General features: G+C 57.3%; 1 protein-coding gene across 9 annotated transcripts in view; it reads left to right on the top strand.

Moving 5' to 3' along the window:
* Positions 1 to 5,545, top strand: part of Pax8 (paired box 8) — a 55,819-nt gene extending 50,274 nt beyond the window's left edge. For all 9 annotated transcript variants that reach the window (XM_048810391.1, XM_048810390.1, XM_048810396.1 and 6 more), the window contains 2 exons: positions 3,083 to 3,169; positions 4,444 to 5,545. In XM_048810391.1, coding sequence (XP_048666348.1) covers positions 3,083 to 3,169; positions 4,444 to 4,520 — 164 coding nt within the window. In that variant the 3' untranslated portion in view covers positions 4,521 to 5,545. The remainder of the gene's footprint in view (positions 1 to 3,082; positions 3,170 to 4,443) is intronic.
* The last annotated feature ends 13,501 nt before the right edge of the window (positions 5,546 to 19,046 follow it).

Genomic DNA, 19,046 nt, shown 5'->3' with positions numbered 1-19,046 from the left:
ATATGGCAGGAAGGAACTGGTTTAGCCTGACAGCACACAGAGGGAAGGCCACCTATGGGAAGATGCTGAGCAGCTGGGCGCACTCCAGGACAAGGAGGTGTCACAGCAGCAAGATCAGGTTTTAAAGGACCACTCAAGCCTCTGGGGAAACAGACTGTAGACATGAAGAGAGGACGCTCAGAGGCCAGTCAGGGTGGAGTTGCAGTAGTGCTCGCAGGAGATGCCGGTGGCTTGGACAGCAAAGGAGGAGAAAGGAGACGCCGGTGGTGTGTTTTGGTGGTAGAGCCGACCCAAGCTGCTGGGGAACTGGCCGTAGGCATGATACAGGGATCAGAAGACAGGAATCGGGGGTCCCTCCGAGTTTGGCCATGGCAAGCCCCATTGGTGATTGTGGGAAGCATATACATGGGCGACAAGGGGAGGAAGATAGGAAGTGGGTGAAAGGCAGGACTCCAGAGTCCTGTGAGGCCATATTAGGATTGAGACACCGTGTGAAATGCCCAGTTTAACATGCCAGCAGGCACATGACACACGTCTGAGGTCAGAAAAGGATCCTCAGTACCCTCTGAATATCAGTCTGTACAACCCTCTTGTTTCAAACCAAGGAATTAGATGAATTCTCTTGAAAGAATAGGAATGGAAATTCACAGAAGGTTCCCAGACCCTCAGAAAGCTTCTCCAACATACTGTAGAGTTCTAATAGAGAACGAGCCAGCAAAGAGAATGGGGAGCATTGACAAGCAAGAAGCAGACCAGGACTTGGGCCACATGAACCTAGAGGCACAGAGGGAGTGGTGAGCTGGAGGGGCAGGTGCCTGGAGATAGAAGTGGCCATTGGTGATCAGGTCAGAGGTTGTGGGACTTGCAGGCCTCCGCATTGGCATGATTAGAAGGGCATAAACAGAGGTCATGGTGCAGAGAAAGGGGCAGATGGCTAGAAAGGGCTCTGGGGTAGGAAGAAGTTGGGATTTTTGTTTGTTTGTTTGTTTTTGGTACTGGGGATTTAGCCCAGGGGCTTTTTACCGCTGAGCCACATCCCCAGTCCTTTTTATTTGAGACAGAGTCTTGCTAAGTTGCTTAGGGACTTGCTAAGTTGCTAAGGATAGGCTAGAACTTTTGATCCTCCTGCCTCAGCCTCCCAAATCACTGGGGTTATAGGTGCGTGCTGCCACCCTGGAAGATTTTTTGCAGGTAGAAAATAGCAGAGCCATGATGATAGGCTGCAGGGCGTGATGAACGGGAAAGGGAGAGACCACTAAAGTAGAAAGAAGAGGACTGTGCAGGAGGACTGCACATGCCGAGGGAGGAGGACAGGACATTCGGTCTTCCCTGGCCCAGCAGGTGGACAGATCTGGTGGTGGGAAGAGGCCACACCCAGGAGTGTTCCTCCCCGAGCCCCCACCTCCATCTGGGCTGCCCTGGGGCTGAGGCACAGGTGCCCAGTGTGTTCAGTAACTGAGTCCCTTTTCAGGTGAACGGATGCATGAATGAGTGGCATTGTGAGGGGCAAACATAAGGCTTCCATCTCTTCCGTCTCTTCCATGTCCTTTGGAGCCTGCAGCGCTCAGCTTTGGGAAGGGTGGGGTGAAAGCCAGGGCGGGGCCATGCTGTGAGGCCAGGGAGATGGAGGAGAGTGGCAGTCAACAGGGTAGTTCAAGGGCGGGTGCCCACCTCCGTTCCTCCTACACAATACCTACTTCTCTGCAAGGAAGCAGCCCCACTGGCCCCAACCTAGCTGTAAGGCTGGCTGCGTGACAGATTTGAGCCTCCATGGAACTTTATTTAGCACCTGATACATGGGAGACTAATTAAAAAGCTAACAATTCTTGAGTGCTTCTTATATTCCAGGCACAATTATGTATTACATATTGTCACATTTAACCCCATGAAGGGGGGCAAATAAATAATTTGCCCCATTGGACAAATGAGGGAAACAAGGCTCAGAGAGGCTAAGTGACTTCTCCAAGTTTATAGGAAGTAAGAGACAGGGATTTGACTTCAAACAGCCTGGGAAGAAGATGCGGAATCACAGAAAGCACTTAGCTCACAATCGCAGATGAGTTTCCAAAAGGCTGTGGTCATTACTGGATCTCAGGGTTGGCGGGAACCTGTCTTTGTAAATGACATTGTCTCATAAGTGATAAAGAAACTTTCTGGAATTTAGGGTCAAGAGTTCTAAGGTCAAGTCCTGCCTTGCCATTTATCAGCAGTGTAATTTGAGGCAAATGACTTAATCCAGCTGTGCTTCAGTATCCTGGTCTATAAATTGGCTGTGTGGCCGAGTGCCCCATGGGATGATTGTGAAAGGAGAATTGTTGCTGCTAGGTCAGAGATTTCTTAAGTAATTCCTCTGGGAAATAAGTCCTGTGGGGAAGCCATGATCTACTCATGGAAGGAGGTGATCTGGTCTACTTTGTGTAAATAAATTCATGCCCTGGGTTTGCTTACAATGGTGACAAATTCTCAGAGTAAGTTCCAGAACACAGCGTCCCCAAGAACTCGATGCCCTCCAGGCTCCTCCCTCTTCTCCGGCCTTAGCCTTCAGCCCTGGGTGCTACAGAGGGATACACCCTCCTCAGACCTCCACCTGGGAGGATAGCCAGTTCTCAGATCTTCACGGCTGGCTCCTCTTCCGGCCCGCTGGCGTGGCCCCTCTACAGAGCCCCTGTACAGAAGGTCCAGGCAGCAGTAGAAGCAGGGGTAGAAGCTGGGCCCTCGAGCCCAGTACAGCGTTCACCCTCCATTAGGCCCTGCAGCTGTGTGAGCTTCTGCGGGTCCACAGCCTCCGTTTCTTTGTCTGTAAAATGGGGTTTAGTGATAGTGTCTGTCTCCTGGGGCTCCTTCAAGGGCTACGGTGTTTCCGTGTGTTAGGGCAGTCCCTCTGGTGCCTAGAGAACAGGGCACAGCCCCAAATGACCCCAGACTGTGCAGTTCCCCGTGGGACGCTGGAGAGGCCTCTGTGGCCCTGCCCCTCCCCCTGCCACTCCCCCACTGCCAGCCCCACAGGCCCTTCTCCCCCAGCCCCAGCTCCACCTTGGAGCCACCATCCTCCTCACGGGCCTCTCACCTGTGCCTCCAACAGGAAGTGAATACTCCGGCAACACCTATGGCCACACCCCCTACTCCTCCTACAGCGAGGCCTGGCGCTTCCCCAACTCCAGCTTGCTGAGTAAGTCCGGCCTGGCAGGCCCCCTGTGGGGCAGGGCGGGTGGGAGGGACAAGGCCAGGCCCAGGAGTTTGAGCACTGGGTGGCCCCAGGTTAGACAAGGCCTGGAGACCTTGTCTGGCACAGGATGTAGCAGGAGGGCAGTCTTTGCAGGGAGAAGGCAGAAGCCAAGTAATTCCTGACTTTGATCTCCCTCCTGCTCCCTAAGGCCCTAAATCATCGTTTTGCATAAGATTCAGAGTCAGGACTTGAGGGGAGGGCAAGGATTCAGAAGAGTCTAAGAGAGGCCTGCTGCTGCAGGGTCGCCGTCCCCCTGGCCACGCTGATCCGGCCACTGCAGGCCACACTGCTGTGCTTCTTCCTGAGAGCTGATTTCAGAACACTACCCTGACCCTCATCATCCACCTAAGTGGGTCCCAGATAATCCTGACTCTAAAGCCCTTAGCAGGAAGCCTTGTTCCTCCAGGTTTGGCATATTTGGTTTGAGAACTGGACAGCATGCAGGGTTGAGGTCCAGAGAGAGATAATGGCTTCAGCAGGCTTCGGGGCCACTGTCCACCCTTCTCTAGCTGTGGGACCTGGGCTAGGGAGAAAAGCAAGCCCACAGTGGGGAACTTGAGGGCTCCCACTAGGGCTTCCCTGAGGGGTGGCCTTGAGGGTATCAGAGCAGACCTGAGCTGGAGAGGAGCACACCTCCTGGGAACCTCTGCTGCTGTAACCTGTGAGCATTCTGCCCTAGGCTCTGCAGATGTCTGCAATTCCAAGCCACCTCTTGGTTCACCTCAGCCAGGAAGGACAAGGGCAAGGAGACATGCAGGGGTCAGGGGTCAGGACAACCTCCTACTGAGCCTCCTCAAGCTGCCATCAGCAGGGGCTTGGAGCCTGCTGCGGGCCTGGAGCCCAGGCCTCCTTGGCCTGGTGGGAATCTCAGTCTGGGCATCAGATTCTGCGACCTGCTGTTGTTGGGCAAGTCTGGTGCTTGGTTCTTGTGCTCCCAAGGGCCACGGCTCTCTCCTGCCCTCTCCTGCCCTCTCCCTGCCCCCAGGTGTTGAAGGTCAAGAGGGGGGAGGGGGCAAGACAGGCTCTCATTCTGGTGGCAACTCGGAGGTGAGGCTGGAGAAGGAGGAGACAGGGCTGGAGAGGAGTTAATCTTTGATGATCAGATAGGCAGGGGTGAATGATTAACTGCTGCTGTCTTAAAGGTCAGCAGAGGCCGGGAGGCCGAGCCGCCACCTCCCCTCTGACCAGCAGTGTTGTTGTTTTTTCCGACGGTCCAGGTTCCCCCTATTATTACAGTTCCACCTCGAGGCCGAGCGTGCCGCCCACCTCTGCCACGGCCTTTGACCATCTGTAATTGCCATGGGGACAGTGGGAGCGACCAGGCAGCAGGAGGACTCGGCCTGGGACAAGCCCCAGAGAGTCATACAAAGGAATCTTTATTTATTACATGAAAAATAACCACAAGTCCAGCTTCGTGGCTCACTCCCCGTGTGGTTAATGTAATCAACCGTGAAAGACGGGATGACCTTGGAGAAGGCCAAACTGTCCTCCAGGACTCCTTAATGGGGGCAGGAGTTCAAGGGAAAGAGGTCCATCCCATTCCAAAAGACGGAATTGGAGAAGAAATGTTCCCTGGCTGCTAGCCACCAAAGGAGAGAAGGAAGCGCCCCAGGACCTGGAGGGGGTACAGGTGGGACTGCCGGCCCGCGCGGGCACAGGGCACTCGCATGGCTCATCAACACAGCTCAGCAGAGGTGGACTGTAGGCAAGTCCTTCCGCCCACAGGTCACAGCCCGGTGCCAAGGCTCTACCCGACAGGCACCCTGACCCCTCCCTCAGCCTCCACCGCTGCTGGCTCTTCCTGCTCTGTCTCCCGGGCATGGGCTGAGGGCTGCTAGTCTGTCACCCCCCTGCATTGCCAGCTGACCTCCACTCCACCTGCTGCTGTGCAAGTTCCAGCCTCTCCTCCGGTGGCTCCTCTCTTTGGCAGCCACCAGCAGCCATCCAGAAGCAGCTGAAGACAGGCATTCCCCAGGGCCTAGGCCCTGGGATGGGAGGTGCGGCCCTGCCTAGGGCAGAACAAGGCCGAATGGTGGGAAAAGCCAACCAGAGGACACTTCCCCTTCCAGCTGCTCTTGCCAAGTCACCTGAGCTACCACAGCCCTCCTACAGCAGCCAGAAGACACCCAAGGCAGCCCCGAGGCCCCACTGTAAATACCGTATATGAACCTCTGGTGGGTCCTGCTTCCCTCTTTCCACCCCAGACTCGGCCTCTGAGTTGTCTCCCGGCACCTTGGGCTTCTCTCCTTGATGCTTCTTTCTTTTTTAAAGAAACCCACCATTGCCACATGACTCAATAAACCATTACTCTTCGTCTCAGGCTTTGGGGTTGCCTCCGGGTGGGGTTGTGCTTCCTCCGAGAACCTCAGCGTGCGCTCTGGGGCGGGGGTTGGAAGGGGCCATCAGATGCCCCATGGCCCTGACTTAGCATCTCCCTGTGCTCTCCCCCCCCCCCAAAAAAAAGACNCCCACAGGGGGCCTGCCAGGCCGGACTTACTCAGCAAGCTGGAGTTGGGGAAGCGAAGGTGGAGCTGGGGCTGGGGGAGAAGGGCCTGTGGGGCTGGCAGTGGGGGAGTGGCAGGGGGAGGGGCAGGGCCACAGAGGCCTCTCCAGCGTCCCACGGGGAACTGCACAGTCTGGGGTCATTTGGGGCTGTGCCCTGTTCTCTAGGCACCAGAGGGACTGCCCTAACACACGGAAACACCGTAGCCCTTGAAGGAGCCCCAGGAGACAGACACTATCACTAAACCCCATTTTACAGACAAAGAAACGGAGGCTGTGGACCCGCAGAAGCATCGAGTTCTTGGGGACGCTGTGTTCTGGAACTTACTCTGAGAATTTGTCACCATTGTAAGCAAACCCAGGGCATGAATTTATTTAGGAAGATAGGAAAAATCTCAGAAAATTACTTACGGTGAAGATCGATATTATATTTGACCTTATAAAAACACTTTTACCCTCGAGCTAAAATATGACGATTCACTGTTCTGCTAGATGTCCAAGGCTGGGGAAATCGGTTTTCCCAAGCTTTGAGTTCTTCCACTCTGAGTAAATACGAGGGCCAAAACAAGCTCTGGTGTGGGGCAGGGCCGTCCTGCGCTTCCCACAGACCCTTGCTGTTGGTGTCCAGAGGAAGCCTGAGGGTCTGTGGGGCAAATGAGGAAGGACCTGGGGACAGCTACAGAATGGGAGCCATGACCAGCTCTCATGGGCCCTGCCGTGCTGGGGGAAGGAGAGGAAGACTGGGCTCCCTGTGCCAGGCCAGGGCATCATGCACACGCAGCTGGGACTGCATGTGAGGGCCCCAGGCCTGGGGCGGAGTGAAGTTCCCCAGGTGGAAGGTGTGGATTCAGTCAAGCCCTCTTCCCCTGTGTCCAACATTTCACCCAATACCACAGGCCCCCTGTCGGGTGCCAGAGCCTTGTGCACCCAGGGGAGGTTATAGGACTCTCGTGGAGGGTCTGGTTTCTTTGGGTTCCGGTCTAAAGATTTGGCTGGGCAGAGGTAAGGGACAGGGTGGCGGGGTCAGGAGTGGGTAAGGGAGGCTGCAGGGCCCGAGGACAACCCCCTCTGGGAAACTTGGGAGAAAGGAGGGAGATCCAAGGAGGGGCTGTCCTAAAAGCCCTCTGGGGGCTGTCTGGGATCTGCATGGCTCTCTTCTCCGTGTGGGACCCAGCTGGAACGCGGGGCCAGGCTGCAACCAGAGTGCTTGGGTTAATGTCTATGCCTGGGCAGACGGCATCTGGGCTGGAGAGGATGAGAGGGGGACTCCTCGCCCCACCCAGGGGCTCCGCGGCAGGGAGGACAGAGGTGGAGGCAGCGCTGTCACCTCCCCGGGGACCCTCAGGTAGAGGCCAGGGATACCATGAGAATAGGCCATGAGAAGGGGACCCCTCCCTTGAAGAACACCTGTCCCCAGGTCTTTAGAGGGGATCTGAAAGGAGGCTGGGTTCTCAGCGGCAGGCCGAGAGTGGTGGGAGGCCCTGGAAGCCCATGATATCTGAGCTCTTCATGACCCTGAACCACTGGGTGCCCGAGGGCCCTAAGACAGCCCCCAACCCAAGTCACTCTGAGATGTGTCATGTCCCCAGGAGCCTACCCATCGATCCTTGGGCGCCAGCCCTGGAGACCTACAGTCCCTGCAGTCCCTGTTCAGGTCCCAGAGGACGGAGGGGCCTGGAGCAGTTCTTCTGCAGTGACCCTTCTCTGGTCTGAGCTGGTTACACCAGGAGGCCTGGCTCAGAGCGGGTGTTTGTGGCTGTGCTGTGTGACCCAAGGGCACAGGTCCTGGCCAGGGTCTACCCAGATATTCCACCCCAGTCAAACCACAGGCCCCTTCAGAAAAAAATAGTCGTATGAGAGGCGATCTGAGGTACCTCAGCACTGGCGGGTGGCGTTGGGAGAAGTCTGGTAGCACATGAGAAAGGACTTGGGGACAGGGGCAAGGGGAATGTAGGAGGCTGCTGGGCTGGAAGGCCACACTCACCCTGCACGTTCAGGAGCCTGGTTCACTGTAGTCGGGGGCCCTGGTTTCCATGGGGCATGTGAGAGGGCATTGGCAGGAGAGCTGGGAAGAGCTTGGCCCTGAGACATTCCCAAGGCATCTTGTCCCCCACCCTGGCACCTGGAACAGTCCCTTCAAGTGCCCACTTTCCCAGGCTGCCCCCCCTGGTCTGGCATTCCTCCCTCCTCCCCTCTGGGCCTCCCTGCCTCCTAGCCTGGACAGGCCAGCCCAGGAATTGGCACAAAGTCCATATGAAGGAGGCAACCCCTAAAGGGCAGGCCGTGGGTTTCTTGCTGGAGGACAGAGCTGCTGTAGCCCTTGGGCCCCTGCCTGAAGCCCTTGGGGTGGGCAGAAGGGGGACTCTGGGAGTCCCCACTTCCAAGGCCAACCCCCAGGCTAGACCTAAGGCCTCCCTTCCCACCTTCCCTCAGTCTTCCAAAATCCTTGCCATGGGTTGTTCCCACCCTGTGCCAGGCAAGAGCAGTGACAGCCACAAACCACACGCCCTGTGGTCTGTGGGAGGTCCAGGCCCTTGCCAAGGTGTTGAAGGCAGGTCCTTGGGGGCTGGGTGCAGGAAGGGCCATGGGGACCTCCTGTCCACCATTGGTGGGTCCATGTCTTAGCATCCTTGTGAGGCAGGGGCAGGGGCAGCAGTGGTCACTGTGGCTCCCTCCTGGGTCCTCCTTCCCCACTGCTGAGCAGGCCCACCCTCTCCCAGCCTCAGAAGTGACAGTAGCCCTCCCCGGAGGCCTCCTTTCTTCCTGCACATGAAGCTCAGTCACATGTGCTAGTGTCTTTGATTCTGATCACTGGCCCCATTTTGCTCTTGGGGAGACAGAGAGAGGTGACTTTGTCACGGTCAGCCAGTCAGCAGAGGAGCTGAGACCATAGCCCAACCCCTGCCAAGGGCCTGATCTGCATCCTGTTTGAGGTCTCAGGGATCTGGATGTGAACCGGCCCCCATCTCTAGGGCCTGAAAGCAGTCCCACCTGTGGGGGGGCTGGTGGCCCCCTGGAAATGCATTCTGACATCAGAGAAGGGATTCCAGAGAGAGGACCCCTTGTCCCACAGACCGCCTGCTCTGGCTCTCGACTTCCGTCCGAATTCCTCTCCCATCCCTCCATTGCTGAGTTGGAAGCCATGACTGCTTCCCTCCCATGTGACAGAACGTTATGACCCCAGGCCTCCGATGCCTGAAGGAGGAATCAAATGTTTGGGAAGAGCATGGAGGTGGGGGAATGGCGGGAAACCTTCCTGTCCCCTCTCCCCTCTCCCTTTCTTTGGCCTCCTGTCTTTTCCGTGCTGTGTTCTTTTCATTTGGCCTTTCGGGGTCAGAACTTTCTGTGCAGCAGACCCCTGTGTCCAGGTTCCCGCCTCGCGCATGCGCCCACACACCGCATCATCAGCCTCGCCTCCCCGCCTCGCGACCACTCCAGCTCAGCTGGGTGCAGGGCCTCCTGAAGGAGGCCACGGAGGCAGCTGGGCAGGTCTCCCCTCCCTTCAGGGCAGCCTTTCCCCTGGACAGCCCCCTGCCCCACTGGAGAGCAGCCCAGGCTGCGGGAGGCTGCCCTGAGGTCTGGGTGAGGGTGCAGCGCGGGAGGGTGGCAGCGGGCCAGGCTGGGGGCGAAGCGCAGCCTGCAGCTCTCCCAGGGAAATGTGATTTCCCCTGAGTGAAGCGGACTGTGCAGTGTGGAAATTGGTTCTTTTCTGAGCAAGTGGCGGCTGTTGCTGCAGAGTCGGGCGGCTGAGGCCCGCGGGAGGCCTCGCTGGCCCCTGGAGTGAGCCGGGAGCAGCCATGTGCTGAGAACTCATTAGGGATAAATCAAACTAGTAACAGCATGAAGCCAGCACCGCCCCCTCCTCACGCCTCCTTCACCCCCCAGGCCCCCACTTCCCCTCCTCCCCAGGTGGTCTTGTCCCACCCGAGTCCCTCCTCCTGCCTTCTCCCCAGCCAGGGCGCCCTCCCCACCCCCACCCAGAGAACCCTTCCCCAGCCAGGGCACCCACCCCTCCAGCCAGGGCACCCTTCCCGCCCCCACCCAGAGAACCCCCCACACAGCCAGGGCACCCACCTCTAACCAGGGCACCCACCCCTCCAGCCAGAGCACCCTCCCCTCACTTCCAGGAGCCAGAGCTCACACAGGTGTGCACACCCACCTGTGCATATGCACACTCACACCCACCTGCTGCCCAAACTCCAGGAATGGTCCTTGAATTTACAGACCCAGCTTTCTCTGTGGTGTCACTTGCTCCTGAGGGAGGCGAGGCGGCTGTGACAAACCCAGAAGCATAAGCCACGGGGCTGTCTTCCCACACCAGGGCATCTTCATCTCCACCTGCCTTTTCACCCCTGCATGGGCTCCGTGGGGACCTGGAAGGTCCCCACCTATGTCCCCTAGGGGCCGAGAACATCCCAAAGGCTCACACAGCAGGAAAGAAAATCTCAATAAAGTAGATGAGCTTGGTCAAAATGGAAGCTCTTTTCCCACAGAAGGAGAAAGGCGGAGAGAGAGGAAGGGGACAGTGTCTGCCTATCATCCCAGGGACTGGACCGTGGGTGCCTCTGGAGCCTGTGGGTTATGTCACCATGATAAGGCCCCGTCATCCCTTCGTCTAAAGTGCTGTGACTAAAGGAGCCCAGGCCTGGAGTGCAGGGTGTGACCACCTTCTGTCCCTCCTGCTGGTGACCCAGGAGGGTCCTTCTCAGTTTCCTCAGCTATAAAATGCATGGCTTGCCCCAAAATGACATCCCTTTACTGGGGTCAGTGAAAAGCCCCGAGGGCCTCCTCTGACCGCTCCCTCTTTCTCCCCAATTCCCCAGGTAATTTTCCATTAGGCAAACACCACATTCCATATTTGGAATCCAGTTTCTGTTTGGAGTGTGGCCAGAAGCCACCTCACCCACTCAGATGGACACTGGGGCTCTGACTCAGGTTGGAAAACCGTGGCCAGGCTTCTCAGAGATTCCAGAGTGGGGCAGAGCCGGGGGCTGAGGACTGAGCTGCATCCTCACGTGAGCTGGCGGATGCAGCTCAGTCACCTGGCTTCCTTGGGCCACCTACCCTGGCCAGGCCACCTACTTCCGGTGGGCCCCTGGGGGAAAACAAGATGACGGCCTCAGGACCCCCCACTGCCCCACCCCAAAAAGAACACCTCAGTGCTTAGGACCAAGACCTGTCCAGAGCCATGGGCAGCGTGGGAAAGTGAGGGCCAGATCGCCAGGCCTCTGAGCACATGCACACTCCGCCCACCCGGCCAGGCCTTGTCCTGGCGTCCCCACCTCTGCCACAGTGGCTATGAGGAGTACGGCCGCAGGTAGGCCTCAGGCCTGACTGTCCCACCTCTTCCTGGAAAGGGCTGCCACCCCAAAATGTCAGTGTCCTCCCAGACACCCAGCACCCCCTACCCCATCCCACGTACACCTTCCAGCCTTGGCCGGCGGCTCGCTGGGCAGGAAGCTGGGCACCATGGCCTGCGCCTCGGGGAGCTGCTTCCTTCTCCTACTCCTGGGTAGGGAAGGAGCGGTGGTGCTCAGAGCCTAAACACACACCAAAGGTGCCTCTGGCTGCATGCGGGGCTGGTGTCCCTGCTTCCCTTCTGACAGACCCTGCTCCACCCAGGGTGAGGCTCGCCCAGTCCCTGACCAGAAGTTCACAGACCAAAGGGAAGAGGGAGAGAGAAGGGCAAGGGCAGAGGTGGACATGAGCAGCTCCGGAAGGAGCAGTGGGCATGCCCTGAGTTCTAGGACCCTGGGGATGGTGGCAGTGACACAGGCCCTGGGGACAGCCCTCACCTCATGGTTCCCTCCCCAGGTGCATTTCCTCAGGGCTCTACTTGGAGAGTGGAGGGAGGGGGATTTAGGGGCTGGGATACAAAGATGGCAGGGGTTGGCTGCTCCGAATGCCCCCAGGGAGGGAGAGAGGGAGGCAGAGGAGGGGAGCAGGTGCCATCTCGAGCAGCCAGCCTGGGGAGGGGTGTGGGGGGGGGTGCCCAGACCCCGGCCAAGGCTCAGGGCCCATCTGAGCATGTCGCCTGCTAAGGAGGAGCGGGGGCGGGGGAGGGGAGGGCGGGGAGGTGAATAAATAATAGGAAATAAAACTTCATGAAGCAGAAAATAAAAGGCAGATTATACAGATGTGGCAATTTGAAGGATCATTGCCTCTGTCCTCTTTTTAACTGCTGCATCTGGAGTTTTGAAGTGGCTTATCCTCTCCCTCCCTCTGCCAGGTCCCTGCCTGGCTGGAGGCCCCCGCAGGGCCAAGGCACTAGTGGGGACAGCCCCTCGATGTCCGCGGGTGGCTCTTCCTGGCTCCACGCACAGCTGCCCAGCTCTGGTCAGCTCCCAGGCCTGGGTGGGTGAGGGGCACCAGGCAGGGGTGAAGCTCTGACCAGGTGAGGGTGTGGCTGTGCCTGGGACAGGAAGGGCAGCCCTGTGAGTGCGTTGGACTGCCGGTGAGGACAGGGGGTCTACGGTGAGAGCAGGCCAGCAGGGACAGCAGCACAGTCCTGGGTTCTGACCCGGGAGATGGTCAGTCTGAGAAAGAAACCCTGGAAAGAGAGGGTGTGGAGGACTGTCGTCAGGAGGGTCCCTTGGCTTCTTCCCCTCTTCATCAGAATTCCTTCTTTAGGCCTCAGTTTGACACTGTGCCAGGTGCTATATAAACAGCCATGGTCCCTGCCCTTAAGGAATGTCCAACCCAAGACACAGACACACGGGCATTTTGTTGATTTTATTTTAAATAGTAATGTACTCCCCACCTTGCTCCAGGGAGTTCACACAGCTCAGGGGGAATGCATCCAATAAATCCATAAGATGCGATTTTAAAAGAAGGTTTTAGGGCCACAGGAAACAGGGCCAGTTGGAGGGTCGCAAGCACCAGCTAAGTCAAGCTGAAGAGTGGCCTTGATCTCTCAGCAGTGGAAGGGAAGGGCCACCATGGCCACAGACAGGCTCTGGTGCAGAAGACGTATTCCAGGCCTCGGGAGCAGAACTTTTGTTAGTGCTCAGTTCTAAGTGAAAAAATCCACCTTGACCCTGGTGTAGGGTACTAGGCGCACCTGATCCCTCAAATCCCCAAACTGGCCATTCCCCAAGGCCATCCTGTGCAGTGTTCAGCAGGCAGAGCCCTGTGGTCACTCTCCAGGTTTGTCCAAGTGACAGCATTAAAATCCAGAATGTCCTGAGCAAAGAAGGACTTTGTGTCCTCCGACCCTGCCTTCCACACGGGTACTCCTTGGTCCAGTGGGTTGGCTTGTTTGAGACAAGATCTCACTAAGTTGCTAAGGCTGGCCTTGAACTCACATCCTACGTTTCAGCCTCCTGAGTTGCTGGGATTACAGATGTGCACCACTGTGCCTGGCTTTCCAGTGGGTTTTGGACCACAGATTTGGCACCTGGCCATGACCAGAATCTCAGAGGAAATACTAGTAGCTGAGGTCAAGGTGACAAGTCTGGTCTGGCTCAGGGTGAGGACAGTCCCTGCATATGGGAGGTGGGAGACATGGCAAGACTATTCTGCAGACCCTCAATGAGGGAGTCGTCCCTTCCCTGTCCATGTGCCCCTTACCAACTCTGTCACAGAGACAAAGAGAGCAGAAGCCACAGTCTCTATCCCGATAGCAAAGGGGAGGCAAAAGCCCATCTGGGTCCGATCTCCCTGTGGGTCCTGGTGAGTTGTCTTTCAAAGCAAAGGTCGAGCCATCACAGAACCAGACGAAGGGATGGGAGAGTCAGGATGTCACTGTTGGGATGCCAGACGGAGTCCAGGTCCTTGGTGTCCTGAGCAAAGCATTGAGCAAGACACACAGAAGGAACAGATAAAGTACAGACGTATTAAAGGTGAAGGTGGCACTCCGTTAGGTAGGCCAGAGGGGGCAAGCAAGAAGGAGGCTCGAGACCCCAGTCTCTGGAAATTAGGATCTTATATATCTTAAACCACGAGGCATGCTCCTCCTATGTGGACCTGATTGAAGACCTTACCCCATCGTCTTCCATTGGTTATCTTACAATACCTGATTAGAATGTTTTCCAATTTTCTCTCCATTGGTTATTTTAGAAAACCTAATTAGAATACTGTCCACTTTACCCCCATTGGTCATTTTAAAATTTGAACCTGGGGTAGAAGTTGTCACGATGATAAGTGCTCCAGTGGCGGGGAGCTGTCCTGGGGATGTCCTCGTGGGCAGAAGTTGTCATGGTAATGGGAATTATTGTGAACAGGGACAGGACTCCTTGTCTCTTCATCTTGTCCCCCAGTGACTTCTTTCTTAGGCCCTGTCCCCGCCATCTTGGTGTCCCTGAACTCCTAACAAGCAGAGGAAGGTTCTGGGGAGAAGACACCAAGTCCAGTCCTAGGGGTAATGAGCAACAACACCTGTGCGTACTCACACCCGACGGAAGGATTCACGGAGACCCAGGACTTGCCCACAGAGCTCGAGGCCCAAACCTCAGGACAGAGATCAGGGCTGAAGGCTCCGACTTGGACACCACTCCTCCATGAGCTGTCCCAGAAGCCCTGAAGTGGCTGGGTCAGACCTCCTGTGTGGAAACACTGGGTTTAGGGGATGGAGGAGGAAAAGGACGGTGGGAAAGGCAGAAAAAGAACTTTCAGAGAATCCCAGGAGGAATTCTAGAATCCCTAGAGGCCCAGAGAGGGTGAAGATGGGAGATGTGCATCCTCCAACTCTGACGCCAGACCCTGAAGCAGCCTCGAGGAAGCCAGGGACACCAACCCCCAGGTCCTGAAGGTTAGGCTCTTCTAGAAGCAGAGAACAAAATAGAGAGAGGAGAGAGGGGAAGGGAATACCTGGAGGAGGTGGTCAAGGTAGGCTTCCTGGAGGAAGTGGTGAGTGGATAGCAGTCCAGTTTCCTCCCCATCATCCTTTCCTCCCAACCTGTCCTTTGGCCATCAGAACTTCTACACAGCTGGTGCCAGTCCCTGTCCCACCATCTCCCCCCCCCCCCAGGGGACCTTGATTTTAGCACAGGCTCATTGTGCAAGGCAGGCAGCACCTCAAGGAGGCTCTATTTCTGGACTTGAACTTGAAATGTCCAGGGTGTAGGTCGTCTCTATCTGCTAGATTTGCACCAAGAGGAGGGATGTCGGGAGCTACTGAGGCCATCTTGCTACAATGGGGGTTGCTTCTGCCCTCAAGGCCTGAGAGATACAGCCCCTGAAGGAGAGAGAAATAGGGTGCTGGTTCTTTGCGCAGCCTGGATTCAACCTCCCCGGGGCATGCATGGTCCAGTCATAGGAGCCGATGGATGTCCCTTTCTGAGCAAGAGCCACTCCTGGAAACCTCCTGAGGGAAAGCCCAGGGCAGAGGCTCAGCTTGGAACAGAGTGGTGTGTCCTAGGGCAGGACCTAGGCTGGAGCCCAGAGAAGGAGGGGTGGGTGACCAGGGGAGTCTGGCCGGGCGGGGTTGTAATAGCTAACCTGCCAGGCTCTCCTCCCGGGCCAGGCATTGTTCCCAGGTGTTTACATGCGTGACCTCACTCCGTCCCTCCAGGCTCCGGTGAGGTAGATGGTGGCATTGTCCCCATTTTATAGAAAAGCAAACCTGAGCATGAGAGGCCAGGAAACCGGCCCGTGGTCACACAGAACACACTCAGCAGGACGCAACCCCAGGCAGCCGACTCCAGGGATCCACCACCCAGGCCAGGTCATCCAGGCCTCGGGCAGGGTTGGGCAGGCCTTGTGGCTGATAGGGACAAGGGTTACTAGGAGGTGAGGAGGGAGGAAGGCTCAGAAGACATCGAATTTGAAGGTCATCAGTGGTCCCTGGAGTGGCCTTGCAGAGAGGGGTGGGGTGGAAGCTGGTCTGTAGGTGTGAGTGACAGTCACTGGGAACAGGAATCAGTGAGAGAGGATGGCTGGCGAGGACCAGCACCTGGGGCGTGAGGTCATCACAAATGAGGAGAGCAGGAAGCAGCCGACTCTGACTCAGGGTCTTGGTATTTTTCCTTGTGTTGGTGACACTTGGTGTTTGTGAGGCGAGATGAGGAGAGGTAGACAGCACAGCGGGCCAAGGAGCCCCGTGGAGCCCTGAGGACAGGGCAGGGGTCAGTGCTGCCTCATGGGGAGGCCAGGTACAGCATGCAGACAGTACCTCTTCCTCCTGGGGAGAAGGGAAGAGGAGGCGACCAGGCGGGGGTGTACACAGGAACCCAGGAAAACCCAAGTCTTGGCGGTGGTAGGGAGAGAGCGGCCACGCAGGAACTGCAAACGTGCACTGGGTAAGGTGGGAGGGCGAGGACAAGGAAGGACCAGCTGAGAGGTGCAGCCAGATTGTCCTTGACCCCAGACCGTTGTCTCCACTTTTTCCTTTTTAATTTTTAAAAAACTTGACACACTTTTAGATTTGCTTGAGAGTTTCACATAGTCCTGACCCCATCAGACCCCACCCATGGCTTTGCTTGATTTCATCTTAAAGCAAAGCTCCTAAGCCACGAGCCGTCACTCATCTGAGCCTCTGAGCAGCTCCCCGCCCCTGCCCCGCCTTCCTTGGTCGTACTGGACATCCTTGTCCGTTGGACTAGTGTCCCTGCCAACCCTGCTTCTTTAGCTTCTCACCCTGACCCTCCAACCCGCCCCTTGCGTCCCTGCACAGCCCCCTCTTTCCTTCTGCTGGGGACTCTGAGGAGTGGCCTGGGCCTCGGGCCACGGCCATCTTGACTCTTCTTTGGTGCTGTGAACCACAGCTTCCGCAGCCCACGAGCTGAGCAGCCATCAGGCCGCCAGGAGCAGGTTACAAGGGGTGTTAGCCTGGTCACAGCGGTCCCGGCCCCAGAGGCTGAGCTTCCATAGAGGGTACAGGAAGAACTGGAGCCCAGTTCAACCCCCTGACCAGCCTGGGCTCATCACCGTGAACCTGGGATGAGGCTCTTCTGCCAAGGGAAGGAGCTGACTTTAGAAACGGAAAGGAGGAGGGTAGGGTGGAGCCAGGGTCGGATGGGGGCCTGCGGAGCCTGGGTCTGCTCCACTCCTGGGACTGGGAACTGGGGGTCACTCTGCTTTCACTCTCCTGGGTAACCAGGAGCCTCCCTGGAAGGCCCCAGGCTGCACAAACTTCCTCCTCTCAGGCTGCAGAAATCCATCCCCATTCCAACCCTTTGCTTGGGAGAGCCCACCTCTTGGCCCCTGTGAGCTTGGGGAGTGGAAGGTTCTGGTTATGAAGATGGCCCAGGGGCCACAGACTAACTTCCTGCCCCTGCTGACCACAGCTGTGGCTGGGCCCCTGAGCAGCCTGGAGCTAGGAAGATGCAAGCCCGCCTCCCAGTGGCGGTATGTTACAACTGCATCCCCACCCGGCCTCCACCTGTCCACACAGACCCAGTCCTATGGACCCCGTGAGGCCAGCAGCCAGTCACCCCGTCCTGAAGGCTTCCCTTGCCCAGGTGAAAGGGAAGGTGCAGGTTCTACACAAGCAAAAAAGCATCAGAGCAAAGCACCATATGTGCAGACTGACCTCCACCTTTTATTCTGGTGTCAGAAATGAAGACACATGTTCAATGAGGTCAAAAAGCCACCCCAGCTCCCTCAGCCTCAGAATACCAGGCCTGGACAAGTCAGGTCCACCTGATGCCGCGTTTCCACCTTAGTAAAAGTGACACTGGGCTCTCGGGTGGCTGTTAACTGCTACTATGCCTCAGTGACCTAAGTAGCTTTGAAGGCATGTACCCATTCCCCTGAGCAGAAGACTGAGCCAGAACTCTGGGGGAAAGGCAGGGCTGTGGCTTTTCTATCAAGCTTCTCCAGCAAGATAGAATCTGTCTATACTGATGGCTGGGAGCCAGCGGGCAGAATTGTCAACTCACGGGGTCAGGGGCATGTTTAACTCATTTTTGGATCTCCTAGTACTGGCCTATATTGAGTGTCCAATGGTATCTGTGAAATGGACAGAAATGAAGGAATGGATAGAAATGATTCTTAGGGCCCCTCAACTTTGGAAAACCATAACTATGGTCCCATCATACACGGGAATGCCACACACACACACACACACACACACACACACGGCTGCGGCCCCCACCCTGCAGGTGGCCCTGATGCCCGCCCCCTTCTGCACACACTCATGCACGCTTCCTTCATGATGGCCTGTACTTATTGCACACCCAACGGGTGCCCCAGGCCCTGACAGAGACCCCATGTGGCCCCACTTTATGGAGCCCGAGGCCCAGGGCTGGTGACGAGCCTCGCCAGGAGGGAGGAGTGTGGCTTAGCAGGAAGGCGGGAGTGCCAGTGCATCATGCAGGTGGCGGCAGGCAGCCTACTCACGCTTGGCTGGACAGAGACAATGGAGGCTGCCCCTCCAGCCAGCTCCTTCCCACAGGCTAAGCCCAAGTCCCCAAGTCTGCCGGAACCTCCCCTAGAGAACAGCCCCAGCTGGGAGGCTGCCAGGGCCGGCAAGGGGATTTCCCAGGGGAGGGTAGCAAGGCCCCAGGGCACTGGCTGGGCGCCGATGAGGGGGTCCTGGCAGCCATCAGGAATGCAGCTTTTAGGGGTGCATAGGATCAGGTGCAGGGAGGAACCTCCAAGATGGCCAAGGACCCCAGACTCCAGCCTCCCTCCCCCACCCCTCCTCAGCTGAGCCTCAAGGGGACTGTCACCACTTCCCCCTCTACTGAACCTGAAGAACCCTCTTCCCTGCGCTGGGGAGACAAAGGTCCCTTGTCCCCAGCACTCCAGGGCTCTTGGCAGAACTCTGAGGCCCTGCCCCACTCAGGTCTTCAGAGGCTCCACTGGTCATCAAGTGGACAGGAAGCTCTCATGTGTCCCCGTGTGTGGGTGATTATAATGGGAAGAGGAGCCACAGGACACAGAGGCCTTACAGCCTCCCTGGGTGCCTGACACCTGTCCAGGTCCCTGCCAGAAGGGTGTCCCTTGGCGGGCAGGGCCTGAGTAACCTGAGTCATGAGCTGTGAGCTGAAGTCTCCCAAAAGTCCTTGCTCTGTTCTTCTGGGGCCTCCCCTGGCAGGTCCCTGTCCTCAGGGCTGTGGCTCCCTGGCTGGATGGCCCCAAGCTCACTCCCAGAAACCCAGGCCCATGTGCACAGGATACGAAATGTCCTGGATTCTGGGGATGGAGGTGGGATAGGTCCCTGGGATTGGAGCCCAGGCCCCACCTGACCTTCCTCTTCCCTGAGAGTGGTCAGGAGCAGGGACAGCAGAGGGCCTGGGGCACCCGTTGGGTGTGCAATAAGTACAGGCCATCATGAAGGAAGCGTGCATGAGTGTGTGCAGAAGGGGGCGGGCATCAGGGCCACCTGCAGGGTGGGGGCCGCAGCCGTGTGTGTGTGTGTGTGTGTGTGTGTGTG

The sequence above is a fragment of the Marmota marmota genome, unplaced genomic scaffold, assembly GCF_001458135.2.
Source record: "Marmota marmota marmota unplaced genomic scaffold, marMar, whole genome shotgun sequence".
In the NCBI taxonomy this organism is placed as follows: domain Eukaryota; kingdom Metazoa; phylum Chordata; class Mammalia; order Rodentia; family Sciuridae; genus Marmota; species Marmota marmota.
Note: the sequence above shows the minus strand (reverse complement) of the source record. Positions and strands in the feature narration are given on the sequence as shown.